This window comes from Nuphar pumila, chromosome 2 (assembly GCF_984573655.1).
Source record: "Nuphar pumila chromosome 2, dmNupPumi1.hap1.1, whole genome shotgun sequence".
NCBI classification, from domain to species: Eukaryota; Viridiplantae; Streptophyta; class Magnoliopsida; order Nymphaeales; family Nymphaeaceae; genus Nuphar; species Nuphar pumila.
The window spans coordinates 35,282,797-35,298,995 of record NC_143250.1 but is presented as its reverse complement, the minus strand read 5'-3'; the positions used below and the strand labels follow the sequence as shown (position 1 = coordinate 35,298,995).

General features: G+C 35.9%; 1 protein-coding gene across 3 annotated transcripts in view; it reads right to left on the bottom strand.

Annotated features, from left to right (window-relative positions):
- Positions 1-8,923, bottom strand: part of LOC149845236 (26S proteasome non-ATPase regulatory subunit 13 homolog B-like) — a 41,696-nt gene extending 32,773 nt beyond the window's left edge. For 2 of the 3 annotated variants that reach the window (XM_089995628.1, XM_089995629.1), the window contains exons 1-3: positions 8,572-8,923; positions 4,137-4,583; positions 2,610-2,690 (exon numbers count right to left, since the gene is read on the bottom strand). In XM_089995628.1, the coding sequence (XP_089851754.1) occupies positions 2,610-2,690; positions 4,137-4,583; positions 8,572-8,721 (678 nt within the window). In that variant the 5' untranslated portion in view covers positions 8,722-8,923. Of the gene's footprint in view, positions 1-2,609; positions 2,691-4,136; positions 4,584-8,200; positions 8,293-8,571 lie in introns of those variants that run through there. The other variant, XM_089995631.1, reaches the window with a different exon arrangement.
- Positions 8,924-16,199: the final 7,276 nt, after the last annotated feature.

The window sequence follows — 16,199 nt, the reverse complement described above, 5'->3', positions numbered from 1 at the left end:
ATCGCCTTTCCACTACAGGGTTTTGTGTTTTTCTTGGAAGAGCAAGAAACAACAAAGAGTTGCATTGTCTACTACATAAGTTGAATACAAAGTGATTGCTCAAGTTGTAGTTGAGATTATCTGGATTTGATGGTTATTAAAGGAATTAGGAATTCCATGTGAAAAGAAAACTCAACTATATTGTGATAATATGAGTGCTATTCATATTGCAAAGAATCCAGAGTTTTATGAGCGCACTAAACACATTGAAATAGATTGTCATTATACAAGAAGGGCTTAAGAAGATGGGATTATAACTTTGGAGCATTTCAGCTCAAATAATCAAATTCCATATGTGTTTACAAAAAGTCCTTCTCTTTGCATTTCAGTTCTTTCCTTTCCAAACTTAGAATGATTCCTTTACGTCCTTCCAGGTTTGAAAGGGAGTATTGAAAGTTTGTGTAATATAGTGTATCTAGTGTTGTTAAAAGCGCGCCTTGAGGCGAGGCCCTGTGTGCCAGTCTAAAGCATGAAGAAAGAAGAAAGAAAAAGAAGAAGAGGAAGAAGTGTGTTTGTGTGGAAAACCGATATACGTTAGGACATTATATTTTTTCAAAGCTATATAATTTGTTTCTAAGTTATATAATTAGTTTTTCAATCATATAATTAGTTTTTCAATTATATAATCAGTTTCTTAGTTACTTTTATATGTTAAGCTCATATTTTTTAGTATTTATTTGAGATTTTCTATTTCTTATTGGTTGTTGCTTCATCAATAAAGCATTTTTTATTTATATTTTTAGATATTTTTTATAGGTTTTTTTAAGTTTTCAAAAAAAAATTTAAGGCTTAGGCTTTACTCCTCGCCTCAGTTTTTGGGGGGAGGACCCGGCCACGCCTCAATGCTTTTCACAACATTGAGTGTATCATAAAGTTAGATAAAGTAACCTATTAGACTAATATATACATACCCTATAAAGAAGGAGTATACTAGACATTTTAGCCTTTTACTTTTTGAGGTCTCAAGGGGGTCGACCCCTAAATGTCTCTCTTTCACGACAAGCATTGAATAGAAGACTTGTTCTCTCATTTTGTATTGAGCTTCCTCTAACCCTAACCTCTCTCCCTCCTATATTTGTGATTTTCTAACAAGAATGTGCTTTCCAAGGCCGAGATGTGTTCCATCAACAACAAACAACTTCGACAGTCTTGTTAACAGGAAAGAAACTTGAAACAAAAACTCTTTATTAAACAGTCTAAGAATGTGCTTTGCAAGGCTGAGATTTGTTCCATCAACAGATACTATTGAAGATAAAATTTCAGGAGAAATTTGCACAGTTGCAAAGTAAATGTGACTACTAGAGTAACTAAATGACTAGACAGCACCTTAAACAAAAGAAACACATTATTTGCATCGCTTCAACAAATTGGCCTCCGAGATGATCAGGTATCTTACATGCAAGGTGAATTGGAAGATGCAAAGCTACTCAGTCTGACAATACATCAGCAAAATGCCTTATGTTTTCACAGGCTCACTCAAATAGAAATTCGAATGTTAGTTTTTCCCACTAATTCAGTGGTGAATTCCATTTCTGATTACACAATCAAAATTCAAAAAATAACATGTATCTGTTCTAACAACTAACGATTTTAAAAAGTGACATGCAGATTTCAGAAGCAATCAAATCCAGTTGTACACAGGTCAAAGGTTTCTGATAAGACACTCATCTTGCTATCAGCATTTACAATAATTGGAAGCCAAATATAAATGAAGATACTAGACACATTAAGAGGCAACACTACCTGGAAAAAGAAAAAGAAACACTTAGCAGTAGTAGGTTTAGAAAATGGCCGTTGTTTCCGTTAGGAAAAAAATTAATTACAAAGTACACATTGCTCTAGAATCAGATTAACATTCAAGTAATTGTTCAATTAGGAACTAGGGCATTGAAACTAAGCGCTTGGTAACTTCAAATATTCAATATGGTGGTGATCAATCATCAGCCTTATAACAATGTTGGTGATGATGAAAGTTATGAGTACTGATACAGTAACTACTACAGCATTTCCAGCAATTCAAATTAACATCCAAAATTATTCACCAAATGAGGGTTATCTGCAGTAGTCTTTTAGAAGAAAACAACTACAAGTATTAGACCACTGAAAAATGAACCCTAAGACCTCAAAAAGACACTCAATTTTCATAACAGCTCTCATTGAACAGCATTTAGAAATATGGATGCATGTTAAGCAAGACTTCTCAACAATAATAGCAAAAGAAATAGCTATAAAGAGAACTATATATTGCTTACAAAAATAACTAAAAAGGAAAGGCCTCATTCGATGTGATCAACAGATGCACATAGAAACATACGGATTACTATGCAGATACATACAGCAACTGTGTGCAAAATGATTTATGCAAATATGCAATTAGCAGGTTCCAGCATCCAATGAGCCAGCTAGGGTAGCCACAATCATCTAATGATACCTAATCCAGACAATCATTTTACACAAGTTCAAACTGAGTTTCAACGATCCAAACAGAATACAGGAAATAAGCCACCATTGAAGCAAGACCACTAATAGGTAAATAAAAAGAACTAAAAAAACTATCCAATTTATCTTACAATTGGATGTGCAAGAAGCTCTCCGAAGTTATAGATGTTGTCACCCAACAATGCAGCAAGGGAGAGATCAAAAGCCAAGTCCTGCGAGATAGAGAAAATCACTGAAGGCATAGCACATTTCAAAAGAGAATCAGTAGCAAAGAAGTGTCCCTGTTGAGACATTAAAGATTTTAAATTTTAGTGATAAAAGAATAAAAAATATTATCCACTGGACAAGATATAAATCATACATGCATCAGAAGACACTTTCATGACCAGGAGAAAAGCACTTAAAGAACATATACATTCTGCCAAACATAAGCTCGCTTTTCCCCTCAAGACAGCAATAAAACTCAGAAAGATGCATAAAGAATGACAAAGTGAACAAACAGATCATGTAATAAGCAGTTAGTTCTCAGTAGGAAAGAATGGAAAAAAACCAGCGCCCCACATTTAGACAGACATAGAGGACCTTAGGGAATTCAAAACAATCATATGTTCCAGGAATCAAGCGAAGCCTTGTCAATGCACCACCAGTAAACCATTGTTTGTATGTGGATGTGCATTTGTCAACATAGCCACCCAGCAGATGGTAATTAAAAATTTAAAACTTCCTAATCACACAAGTGGTTAGCAGCAAATCAAAAACATCAAAGAAGAAATGGTGAGACCTCAAACTCCTAACTGTAAAATGGTTTTACCCACTGGTAATCTATACCAAAAATGAGGCAGTGAAAAAAAAAACACAAAAGGAGGTCTAAAAGGAAAATTCACTGGAGCGACCTATTCATTGCAATAACTACCAGCTTCTTGATGAGACGTAGTGCCAAGTGCTGGTCATCAGCTGACACATGGACCTCATTCAGGTAGAAACCTAAGCCTCAATGGGGATTGGGGAGGCATCTGCCCCTGGTGATGATATGCCTGTTCATATATAAGCCTCAATAAGTGACTCAAGGAACACTAGCTCCATCTTTGCCTGAAGGCTGAAGGAATACACCTCATGCCTTGAGAAAGACACCGCTAAAATCTTGACTGACACCATGCGCAAAGACAAACTATACTTCTATAAAGTATAAACTCATAGAATTCACACTGTAAGAATAGCGATAAGAAACTTTCTTTCTTGCTAATCATGTGAATCTAGATAAGCCCTTTTACCATAAAACTAAACTCTAGCTATTGACATCATGTTATTAACCACCTAACAAAAGTAATAGACATTACCAATAGATGAACTGAAACAAAATTTTAAATGACCAGGCAATTCACAGGTGATGAGAAATGTACTGGTTGTGTGTGCATTAACAGGAACTAACCAATAACAATACAGTTATCTGTACTACAGAAGCCATTTGCACGAAATAAATAAATAAATAAAAATCCATCACAACATGACACATGTATGGCTACTTTAATCCACAAACAGTATCCTATTCAGCGTAATCTACAAGCTCTCTTCTTTAAGAACATGCAGGAATGCACACAATGTGTGTGTGTCTGATATAATATATATATATAGAGAGAGAGAGAGAGAGATTATAATACCAGCTTGAATGGTTCTGACAGAGTTTCTACAGTTGTGTATGCTAAATAAAGAAGAGCGCTTTTATAAAACTCTGCAAACTCCTGGCGAGATTTGTGATACTGAGATGAAATCCAATGATAGCTAGCATAAACTGAAGGATCAATATCAGTCATGCTGTCCAAAGTGCTTTTCCCTTCATCAAGAAGCTTCTTGCACTCTTTCAGATCCCCTTGTTCAAGCTTGAATGCAGATATCTGCATCCTTACATAAAGAATTGGTTCCTCTATCCTCATTTCTCTGGTGGCACAGAGCTTCTGAATTACTCCTTCAAGATAGCTAATTGCAGCTTCTCTTTCTGTATACTGACGTGAAACTATTACAGCAAAGTGTGCAAGTTTGAGCAGATTAATTTTTGTCTCAAAGTCGGTGATGAAATTGTGATACAATTGTATGAGTCGATCACCAGCCTGAAGAATGACAAAGCAAAGTCCACCAAATGTGAGTTCACAGAAAGCTCATGACACCATAATATTTAAAGTTATTTAGCATAATAAGAGCACCAAGAAAAGAACTGAAAAAATAAACTGCATATAGAAATAGGGAAGACAATCAAATGACTCATAGAAATTCAATATTATCTCTAATATCACATAAAAGTATCCAATACCATCTCTAGTTTTACATAAAAACATCAGAATATATATATATATATCATAGCCACCAATATCATTCTCAGCAAGGTTTTTCTCTGAAAAATCTCAGGAAAATATCTGAAGTTTTAAATTTTGAAAAACTATAATAAATAATAAAAATATAAGAAATAATAGGTTTTATAGTATTTTTCTTGCAAAAATATAAATAAACAATTAGAAAAGTTTTTTAAATATAAAAGAAAAATATATACTTAAAATATATAAAATAAAGATGTTTTTTTTAAATCTCAAGGAAATATTGTGGTATTTTAGGTTCTGGAAATATTTTGAAAATTTTGGGAAAATATAGACTGACCTTGAAATACCCTATCACCATATTTTCAAAATATTTGTGATATCGGTGACTATGATATATGTGTGTGTGAGTGTGTCATGTTTTCAATATAATTTTACATGCATAGCACATATCATCAATAATTTCATGTAAAAACAAGAGGCTACATCTGAAATGTACTTATTCCTTTTGTTCTTTTCAATTTCCCAATACTCTCAAAGAATAATATAGCGAATAAAAATGTTTATTGAATCTTACTCAAAGTTTACCTAAGCATAAATCACTCCTCACTGTTCTCAACAGTCAAATTAGACTGCCGCCACTCAGTTTTTTTTTTTTTTTTTTTTGGGGGGGGGGGGGTGCAGAAAGCAAGGTTTCAATTCAAACAAAAGGAATGACAAGATGTCATCAATATAAAAAGGAGAGGAAACAAACAAAAGGAAAGCAAGAACGAAAATCAATACAACATAAGAGAAAGTCAGAAAAACAACCAACATCCAAGCTATGTCACATGGGTGCGGGTACGGGTGCGGAGCAATTTCAAAAATTTTGGACACGGGGATATATATATATATATATATATATAAGACTCGGTCAAAGTTGTGCCCATTAGGGGATACAGCTATATATATAACAATAATAAGACTCGGCTATATATATATATAGATCAATTTTTTTTAGTTTTTATACATCTTTTGCCCTAAAAAAGAACAAAAATAGACTCGGTCAAAGTTGACCGAGTCCAAAATGTAGACGGACTCAACCCTAGTGCGTTGACCGAGTCTGACACTTGTTGACTGAGTCCGCCCCGTGTCCGAAGCCGCACCCGTGTCGGGGCGTGTAGACACGGGTGTGTCGACCTCCTAGCCGAGTCTGTGTGACATAGCATCCAAGCATTTCCACCATACCATGAAACAACTTAACACCCAATCCTAGGACATCCAATTCAGACGATGTCAAAACGCACCAAAAATTACATTCAAATAGAATAAAGTACAACAGGGTCACTAAATGGACCATTGATGAATCAGTAGCCTCGTTTTGACTATTCTCTTGTTATGTTCCAACTTCCAACCACATGTACAAACAGGCCAGCATTCACCATTTCCAAACTAGAAACACTTCACCACTTTTTGCCTATACCAAATGGCCATAAAAAACTGACATAGAGACATGAACCCACAAATATTAATTTCCCAATCTGATCATGCAAACTTAAAGATTCCTGGAAAAAAAAAGTGCATTCACTAAAAAGTTGGAAAGAAGATCCTCCCCTTGGAGAAGCAGAGGGGACATCCACTAGCCATCTAAAAGTCTCTCCCCTCGGGATTCTCTATTACGTCACAGCAGCAAGAGAAAAATAAATTCCCCCATACACCGCTCCCTACCCAAAATAGTCTTCTTGGGAGAAGGGTGGATTCTTGGTTCCAAAATAGAATAATAGATTTAACTGTCAATGTCCCTGAGCTTGCATACATCCATCCCACTTCATTTTCTTCCTCAATTGTGGACCTGCCTTCTAACATAAATAACATCTTTTGATATCAAGTTTCAACTGCACATCACCCTATATCTCTTGAAACAAACAGCCAGAGCCTGGGTCTTATACATGAGTTTTTTCAGTTAGCACCTTGATTTGGGCCTATCAGACTCCAACATGTCACTATAGATCTAAATCCTAGCAAGATTACTGCCATGCATGTTAGCAGCATCAGCAACTGATAACAACCAACATGCTCCGGATATTATTATAGCCAAGCACACACATGTGCTGATATGAAACCGCCAATAAGACCTAACAACTCTCACCATAGAATGGATCACCAATTATCAGCAGCTTAGGAAAAAAATGAATCTATTTAAGAAGACAAACAAGTGCACAGACAAAGTGATCATAGCACTGGTGAACACTTGATCCGGACTACAAATAGAATTATGGAGATCCGCAACCAAATATAATCTAATTTTGCACACAGTGTGCTCTCAGAACTCAGATAATTCATCCTTCAAAAAGTCAATTCTTCAGCATAGATTGTGTGGCAGTTTGTGTGGAAACTGCCACAATAGAATGTATAATAGCCAGGCACACTCTAAATAGCCTAGAGTACACAATCCTAGACTTGCAACTTCAATTCACAGTGAATAGCCCATACAGTTATGTTGAATGGGCTGCTAAAGCAGGAAGAAATATTCCACTACTCCCGTGACATCCACTGCAACAGTATCATAGACTCGTTCATGTAGCAGAAAACAGCTCACAGGTTTGCAGTCTCTAAAAGATCTAAGAAAATGCCACTCTTTATGGTGCCATATCCCTTGTAACACCTCCAATATCTCATGCATCGACCAACAACAACTATGTGAGATGACACTTCATGGGGAACTCAAGAACAGTTAAGTCTCCACCATGGCTTGCTAATATATTCACCTCGACAATGCAACAATATCATACACTATCATCCAACTTTGCCTTGGACGGGAAGTAGCAACGCAAATTGGAGGACAAGCCTACAGTGCCATAACATTGTCCACATCATAATCTAAACCAGCAGCTGCTTCAACCACCCAGAGGCAGAGCTGGGGGGGGAGGGGAGGAAACAGTTAAAAAAAATATTTTTAAAAGCCCAGTCCTAGCCCAGCCATGATTCCATATGAAATAGATTTTTATCCATTTTTTTAGCCCAGCCCTGGCTGCAGCAAATAGTTTGATTTGTCCATATGAAATAGATTTTTATTAATAATTGTAGCCGTTTTTTATTTTATCTCAAAAAAAAAAAAACGGGGGCGCTGCCCCCGAACCACCGACTATCACACCAAATTTTTTTTTTTTTGCTACACCCCTGTTTGCCCCCCCCCCCCCCTCACATGAATCCTAGCTACGCCACTGCAACCACCAACACATCAAGCCACACTGCATTAGCCAATTCAATGACTTGCTTCCCCGTCAATTATAAGCAATCGCATTGTCGCTGTTTGTAACCAAATCCTAATAATATATTTTCACTTTCACATTTCGTAATCAAGACCCCGTTATAAGAATGTAACTAAATTCTATACACAAAATCACCCAAATCACCCCACCAGATCATGTTGTCACCTTGGTCCCCCACAGCATGACGAAATTTTTCAATAACTCCCTCTTTTCTCAATCATATACCCCCGCATATACTTCAACTTAAACAATTAGGAGGTTGTTTGGATGTCACCACTTATCCGAAAGTCTTGGAGAAGTCGGGGCATTTCGTCATGATCCCTGAAGCAAAATCCTAACTTATCCGAGTTTTCTGGATAAGTACGTGCACCCAATCACGATATTAAGGAAGCAACGCTTGGTATGCATCTACGAAAAGGAAAAACCAATTCAACAAGAGAGAGAGAGAGAGCACAATAGACAATCACAGAGCTAGATAATAGTATCAGAAGAAGCAGGCGACAGGAGGGGAATAATAAAGGGGGGATCAGCTGGACCTGGAAGACGGCTAGGGCGACGAATTGCTCGAGCTTGAGGGTGAGTTGGTGCCACAGCTTCCTCTGGTACAAATCGGCGAGGGAATTGTACCAGTCCGCGAGCTCCGGCTGAGCGGAGCTCTGCGATTCGAGGTACTTCAGTGCCGCCATGGGATTTCCGCCGGGAAACGGCGATCCTAGGGTTACCTTCCCCAGTTAGGGTGTTCGGGAAGAGAGACGTTTTGCAGAGAGAAACCCTCTCTCTCTCTCTCTCTCTCTCTCTCTCTCTCTCTCTGGTAGGAGGGTTAGGGTTAGAAGGGGAGCGTCTTCGGTTGGTTGCACTCGAAGGAAGAGGGCGAAAGAAAGAAGAAGGGAGGAAAGATTTTTTCCCTTTGTCGATTCCTCTCAGGTCCCTCTCATTCCGATCATGGACCATGATGCCCTCGGTCACTATGTACCGGGTAGTATGTCACAATGACACGTGGACACGAAGGCGCGCGCTAGGGGATTGAAGTCGCACGTTCTAAAAAAAAATAAAAAATAAAACACGAGGACACAAACAAATCTAAATTTTAATCATTTTTTTATTTAATGCTAAAAATGTATTTTTTATTGAAACAACATTTTTAAAAATATTAAAATAACATCAGCCCAATAACGGATAGGTGTCGCTAATGCTGTTGCGGTAAGCTCGCTTCTTGTCTTTTGGCTTGCGTCCTATGGGGTGTGGTGGTTCCTTAGGGCTTGTTTGATGGTACGTTTTGCACATTGTGAGGGACAAAAAGCTGCTTGGAACACATTTTCTAACAAACGTTGGATGCGGCGGAACGTTGTTAGTCGTGTCCATAGTAGGAGCTAAATACCACTCTACCCCTATTACGAAAAGAACAAGAACAAGAGAACGGTAAGAAAAAAAGGTCAGGAGTGAGTGTTCCTTGACTCTTTCTCTCTCTCTCCTCCTTATGCAACGGTTGGGCGGCGAGAGCAGGGTGTCGTTGCCTCACCGCCAGTGATGGCACCCTAGTCTCTCTCTCTCTCTTCTTCTTCGTATTCTTCTCTAAATAAGGCTCTCAGACTTTTTTTATTTCATTAGGGTTTTCCTTTTGATTTGATTTTATTAGGGCTTTGAATCAAATTTCTTAAATTATGGTTTTATAGTTATTTTGATAAGGTTTTTTTTATTTTTTTTTAAATTATAGCTTTGAATCAAAAAATTAAATTAAGGTTTTTTTATAATTAATTTGATTAAGGTTTTCTTTTATTGATTAAAGTTTATTTTTTATTTTATTTGATTAGGGCTTTGAATTTTTAATTAAGGTTATCTATAGTTGATTTGATTAGGGTTTTTCTTTTTTGACATGGACAAAGTCAGGGAAAACCTCTTAAACTTGCAAGGCTAACTACTCGTGGGTGGCCAATAGCAAAGTAGTACCGTGAGGAAAAGGTGAAAAGAACCTCCATCGAGGAGTGAAATAGAACATTAAACCATGAGCTCCCAAGCAGTGAGAGGATTATTTGATATTCGAGTATTTTTAAAAGAAAGCATGCCTTTGAATCCCAACATCTTGATTTCTTTCTTTGATAAATAAACCAACAGTCTTTGACGTTGTCCCCGCATTTTCTTGATGATTAAATAAACCAAGATCTTACAAAAATAGTTGTAAATAAATTGCGTCCAATAGGATTTTAACATATACCAAAGGTACGAGTAAAATATCCATGAATGATGATACAAAAGCGTATTTTTAATCGTAACAAAAACTGCTCAACAACAATCGAACAAGTGCGAATATTTACTTTTTTGTATTCATCTGCTTTATCCGTAAGGTCACTTCATAACCTCTTAAAAAAAACAATTTGCTCCCGACGAATTATTGGAATAATTGTTAGAGACTCATATGATGGATATGCAAGAATGATATGTTATATGTTGTTCTATATCTCTATGAATCTAGGAACTTTTGATTGCATTGTATTATTTGGTCTACATACTCAAACTTATAACATTTGGGATTATGTAGGATTATACATGAAAGATCCTTTTTTGCCAAAAGGGAAAAAGATATTTGAGAGTTGTTTTATCTTGTATTTGATTAGGGTTGTTTTTTATTTTCTTTGATTGGGGTTTGAATTAGAGTTTTTTATTTAATTTTATGTTTTTTTATATATTAGGTTTTTTTTTATCTATTTATGATTTATTTTATTGTATTTTAAGGTTTTATTATTTATTTATGGTTTTTACATTTTACAACAACAACAATTACGCCTTCATCCCAAAACAATTGGGGTCGGCGATATGAACCAAAAAAGAAAATCATTTTGGGTCTTCCACATGAATCCTTCTCCTCCAATCATTTCTATCCAATGCCATGTCCTCGGTGAGGTTCAAAGCATTCATACCCTTTCCTATCAACTCCATCCAAGTCTTCTTAGGCCTACCCCGACCTCTTTTAACTAATATATTTTCTCATTTCTCTATCCTTCTAATTGGACCATCATTAGGCATTCACCGAATATGTCTAAATCACCATAAACGGTTTTCTCTCATCTTATTTTCAATGGATGCAACGCCTACCTTCTTACGTATCTCCTCGTTTTGAATCTTATCTTTTATTGTATTTTCACACATCCATCTAAGCAAACGCATCTCAGCTGCACTCATTTTTTGAATATGATGTCTCTTGGCAGCCCAACATTTCATACCATATAGTAAAGCGGGCCTAATTGTCATCCTATAAAACTTTTCCTTCAACCGCAATAGAATTCTACGATCGCACAACACCCTAGTTGCACTTTTCTATTTCATCCACCTAACCTTTATCCTATGATTTACATCTCCATCAATTTCTCCATACTTTTGAATGATAGATCCCAAATATTTGAAACAGTCATCCGCAGGTATTTCTTGCTCACCAAACTTCACTACACTCCCATCACTACTTCGTTGCTTACTAAACCGACATTCTATATATTCTGTCTTACTCTTACTCAACTTAAAACCTCATGCTTCCAATGTTTGTCTCCATAATTCTAACTTAGCATTAACCACAACCCTAGACTCATCAATCAAAACAATATCATCAGCAAACAATATACACCAGGACACATTTTCTTGAATTGATCTCGTAAGCTCATTTATCACTATAGCAAATAGGAAAGGGCTTAATGCAGATCCTTAATGTAACCCAACCATTATAGGAAAAATGGTATAGTTTTTATATTTTATATAAAAAATATTAATTCTTATTTTTTTCTAAAACTACCCCAAATTTAAACATTTTTTTGTACTTGGATCCAGTTTGAGATCCATATTCGAGGCTAAAATCCACAATTTTTTGATAAACTTTTATAATTAGATCTAATATGACACTGATTAAAGCGTTTATATATAAAAAGAATACTAATAATTATTTTTTTATTAAATTACTAAAATTTTAAAAAATTGATATTTAGATCCATATATGAAGTTAACATCCATAATAAGCATGTTAAAACACTCATATGGTTGGGTGGATCGAGTCGTACGATCCAAAATAAAGTTATCTGACATGTTATCCATGTGTGTCCATGCTCTGAGCACAATGGATATAACAAATGTTGAACTTTGGAACACAGCGTCTATGTACAGTCAAAACAAACATTGGACTTGATACCATTATTACAAAACAGACAGAACATGTGTTTTGCCCGTTTTGTTTGTTTATTTCATCCAATTTTGTACAAGCCCTTAGGGTATGTTTGATGGCTCGTTCAAGATTGGACAGAATAGGATGAACATAACATTTTGTTTTGTAACAATTGTACTAAGTTCAACATTTGTTTTTCACTAAACAAGAAGTTGTGTTTCTTGCGTCCAGTGTTTGATTTTTATGTTGTGCGGACAACTTGGATACATATGGATAATGGGTAAGATAACTTTGTTTTGGATCATACGATTATATCCGCCCAACCATATGAGTGTTTTAACATGTTTATAATGGATGTTAACTTCGAAGATGAATATCTAATTAAATTTAAAAAACTAAAAATTATTTAAAATTTAGGTGATTTGAGAAAAAAACAATAATTTAAATTTTTTATATATAAATATTATAATCGGTGTCATATTATATCTAATTATGAAAGTTTATCAAAAAATCATGGATTTTAGCCCCAAACATGGATCTCAAACTAGATCCATGAACGAAAAAATGTTTAAATTTTGGGTAATTTGAGAAAAATAAGAATTCATATTTTTATATACAAATACAAAAACCATAATTAAATCACATGACCCTAAAATGCAAGCAAATAAATCACAAATAAACAAACAAACTCTAGATTATAAGAAAAATAAATCATAAAACCAAATAAACCATAATTAAACTATAAAACTAAATGTAAAAACTTTAATTCAAACCCTAATGATAGAAGATCAAAGAAAAAGAACTCTAATCAAATACAAGAAAAGCACAAATTAAAGAATTTTGATTCAAAACTATAATCAAAGAAAACCCTAATTAATAAAAAAAAACTAATCAAAGGAAAAAAACCTAAGAAAAAGAAGAACGAAGAAGTGGGAGAGAGACACACACAAAGAGAAACAAAGAAGGAGAAGAAAGAAAAAAAAGGGGGGGGGGGGGGGGGGAGAGAGAGAGAGAGTTCATCCTTAGTCGTTGCACATGTGAGAGAAAGAGGGGGGAGAATGAGAGGGTCGGGGTTAGACCCTCCTCTTCTCATTAAGGATGATAGTAGACCCATGCAGGGGCGAGAGACAAGGTCTCCCACCCATGCCACGTCACAAAATTTTGCCCACCATCCTGCTGTAAACACCCTAAAATTTTCACATCCATTCTCAGACACACCCATCGTGCAGTGCCAACCTTGGTAGGTCAGTGTAGGAGTCAAACTTCGAGTCTGTGTTAGGAAATTACCATTTTACCCACTATTATTAGGAAAATTACCATTTTACTCTTAGGTCATCCTAGACCCCAGTCAGTCGGAGTCAACCAAACTCATTGGTCAGTTCAGAGCAGTTAGAATATCAGTCATTTCAAGCTCATCCGAGCTCATAATAAACAGATCATTTCCATTTCTGACAATTCTTGCCAAAATGGGATCATTTCTTCATAAACGAGCTTATTTCTCACTCAAATCCAAGCCAATTATCTTCCAGTCAGTCATTCTCAGTCAATCCTAGTCTTTTGAGTCTAGCTTGAGCTCACCAGAAGTTCAATTACTCCAGTTTCAGTTCAAAACCGTTTCCAAGTATTCAGGAGCCCATTTTAGCTCATTTCAGCTCTTTCAGATGAAATTGAGCTGAGTTCAGTCAGTTAAGCTAGTATTCGAGCTTTGATTTTAGTTCATCTTAGTATTACTCACCTTTGTTCTAGCTCAAACCCAACTCAGATTCGTAATTCACTTAACTTCAGTGACCATTCCGTACCATTTCTCTAAAAATGACAATTTTTCTTGAAAATCTATTCGGGGAGTTCAGTTGAGTCAGTGTCTTGTGAGCTCATTTGAGTTCTGAAACCCTACAACCCAACTCAATTCAGTACATTTCAATCCAATTTAGCTCAAATCCCAAGTTTCAGTATCACTATGGCCTGGTAGAACCCGAAAACCATTTCTTGAACTATTTTGCAAATTTTATCAATTTTAACACTTTTTGAATTAGTACAAGTGTCAATTAAGGTCCAATATCTAAATTTCTTCATTCAGAGTTAGCATTTCGCGTAGCATTTCATGTCATTTCTCATCATTTCATATCATTTCTCAGCATTTCATTAATTTCTCATCATTACATATCATTTCTCAGCATTTCATAACATTTTATCACATTTCATTTTATTTTCGAAGTCCAGAACTCCAGTTTTATAACTTTCAATCCAGATTGAGTTTTAAAAGTTTTCATAAATCAATTTCAAACCCTGGGTTTCCAAAATTGACATTTTACCCCCAAGAGTCTAAATTTGGAAATATTTTCTCGAGAAAAACAATCCAAATTTCTTTCAAACTCAAATTTTCAAATTCTACACTGGATTTGCTTCACAATGGGGTATTAAACTTTAAATTCCAAGTTTATTTCAAAAACTGCAAAAAATAGCTCATTCCGTCTAGAAATTTTTTAAAAAGACCATTCTAACCCTATGATTCTCAAAATAAAATTCAAATTTGGAAAGTGAGCTCACTCTGAGATGGCTTATCTACCTACATTTTAAATATATATATATATATATAAACATTTCTTTTGCCTTATTTTATTATTTTATTTATTTATTATTATTCTTTCCTTTTTTTCTTCCTCTCCTTTCCTTCTCCTTTTTCTTTTCTTTCCTTTCTTTTTTTTTCCTTCTTTCTTTCTTTTCTTCCTTTTCTTTCTTTCCTTTCTTCCTTCTCTTTTCTTCTTTTTCTTTCTTCCTTCCTTCCCTCTCTCCTTGGTCCAACCCACTCACGTATCACATTTCCTTTCTTCTTCTCCTCTTCCTCCTTTCTCTTATTCGTCTTCTTTCCTTTTCTTTCTTTCTTTTTTCTTTCCTCTCTTCTTTCCTCTTTTCCTTCTTTCCTTCTTTCTCTCTTTCCAAACCCCTAAGACCATATACGGCTGGAGCATTCCCTTAGCCTCTCATTCTCTTCTCAAGCCCTAACTATCTCCTTGATTAAAACCTAAGCTTTGGGTTTTAATTAAGGAGGATGTCATACAGCTGAGGCAATTGAGAGCACACATCTCACGCTACCCTCCCTTGGAACCTCTCTCAGCCCCTAGCTATTATTCTCTCTCTCCCTCTCTCCTCTCTAAGCTCTAACTCCAACCTTCTTCAACCATCCTGTTGTTGCAACCATTGCTGCCATCACTTCTCCTCCCCCAGCTTCTCCATATAGTGACAGTCATTCTAGCCAAAAGCTCAAAACAAGGAACTACAACAACAAACGTTGGTGCAGCCCCTCCAGTGCCGCCATCTCCTCCAACAACACCACCTTCTCCAATCCTTGGCTCCAGCCATCACCAACCTCCTCCATCGGTTCAGAAGCACAACCTCCACTTTGAAGCACTTCCAGAAGGCCCAACCATTGCAGCTACATCATCCATGCAGCTTCCTCTTCAACGCCATCTTCAACTTCTCAACCGGTGCTAGCAATGTTCCTTCCCCAAGGTAAATTCTTTTCCACCCTCTTCCTATTGAGAACTTGGCTTGAATCCGGTCCAAACTGGGTTCACGTTGCTAAGAAAATGATTACAATGCAACTGTGATATTGGTTTTGGCAAATAGTGTAAGGGAAAGGATCCGTCTGATCTATGGATCAGATCCTCCCATTATTAGCCAACATTAAATGGAGCATCATGCCGCCCTAAGTTTTTTTTTTTTTTCTACTTCATTTAGGTTCCATGTTTAAATAATTATTTTAGATTTATTTCATAACCATGTCATTCATATAGTTTGCATTTGTTTATCTTCAATTGATAGCTTATAGTTTTTTTTTTATGTGCGCACTCCTATCGGTATTGCATGTGAATTTTTTTTCAGTAAATCTTAAAAAACTTATGTTGAAAATATGATTATATTCTCGAATCTCTGCCAGAAATTTGGGTTAATTTGATGTATGTAACCCCACTTTAGAAATCGGATGCTATATCAGGTTTTGAACCCTCCAGAAACTCCAATTTC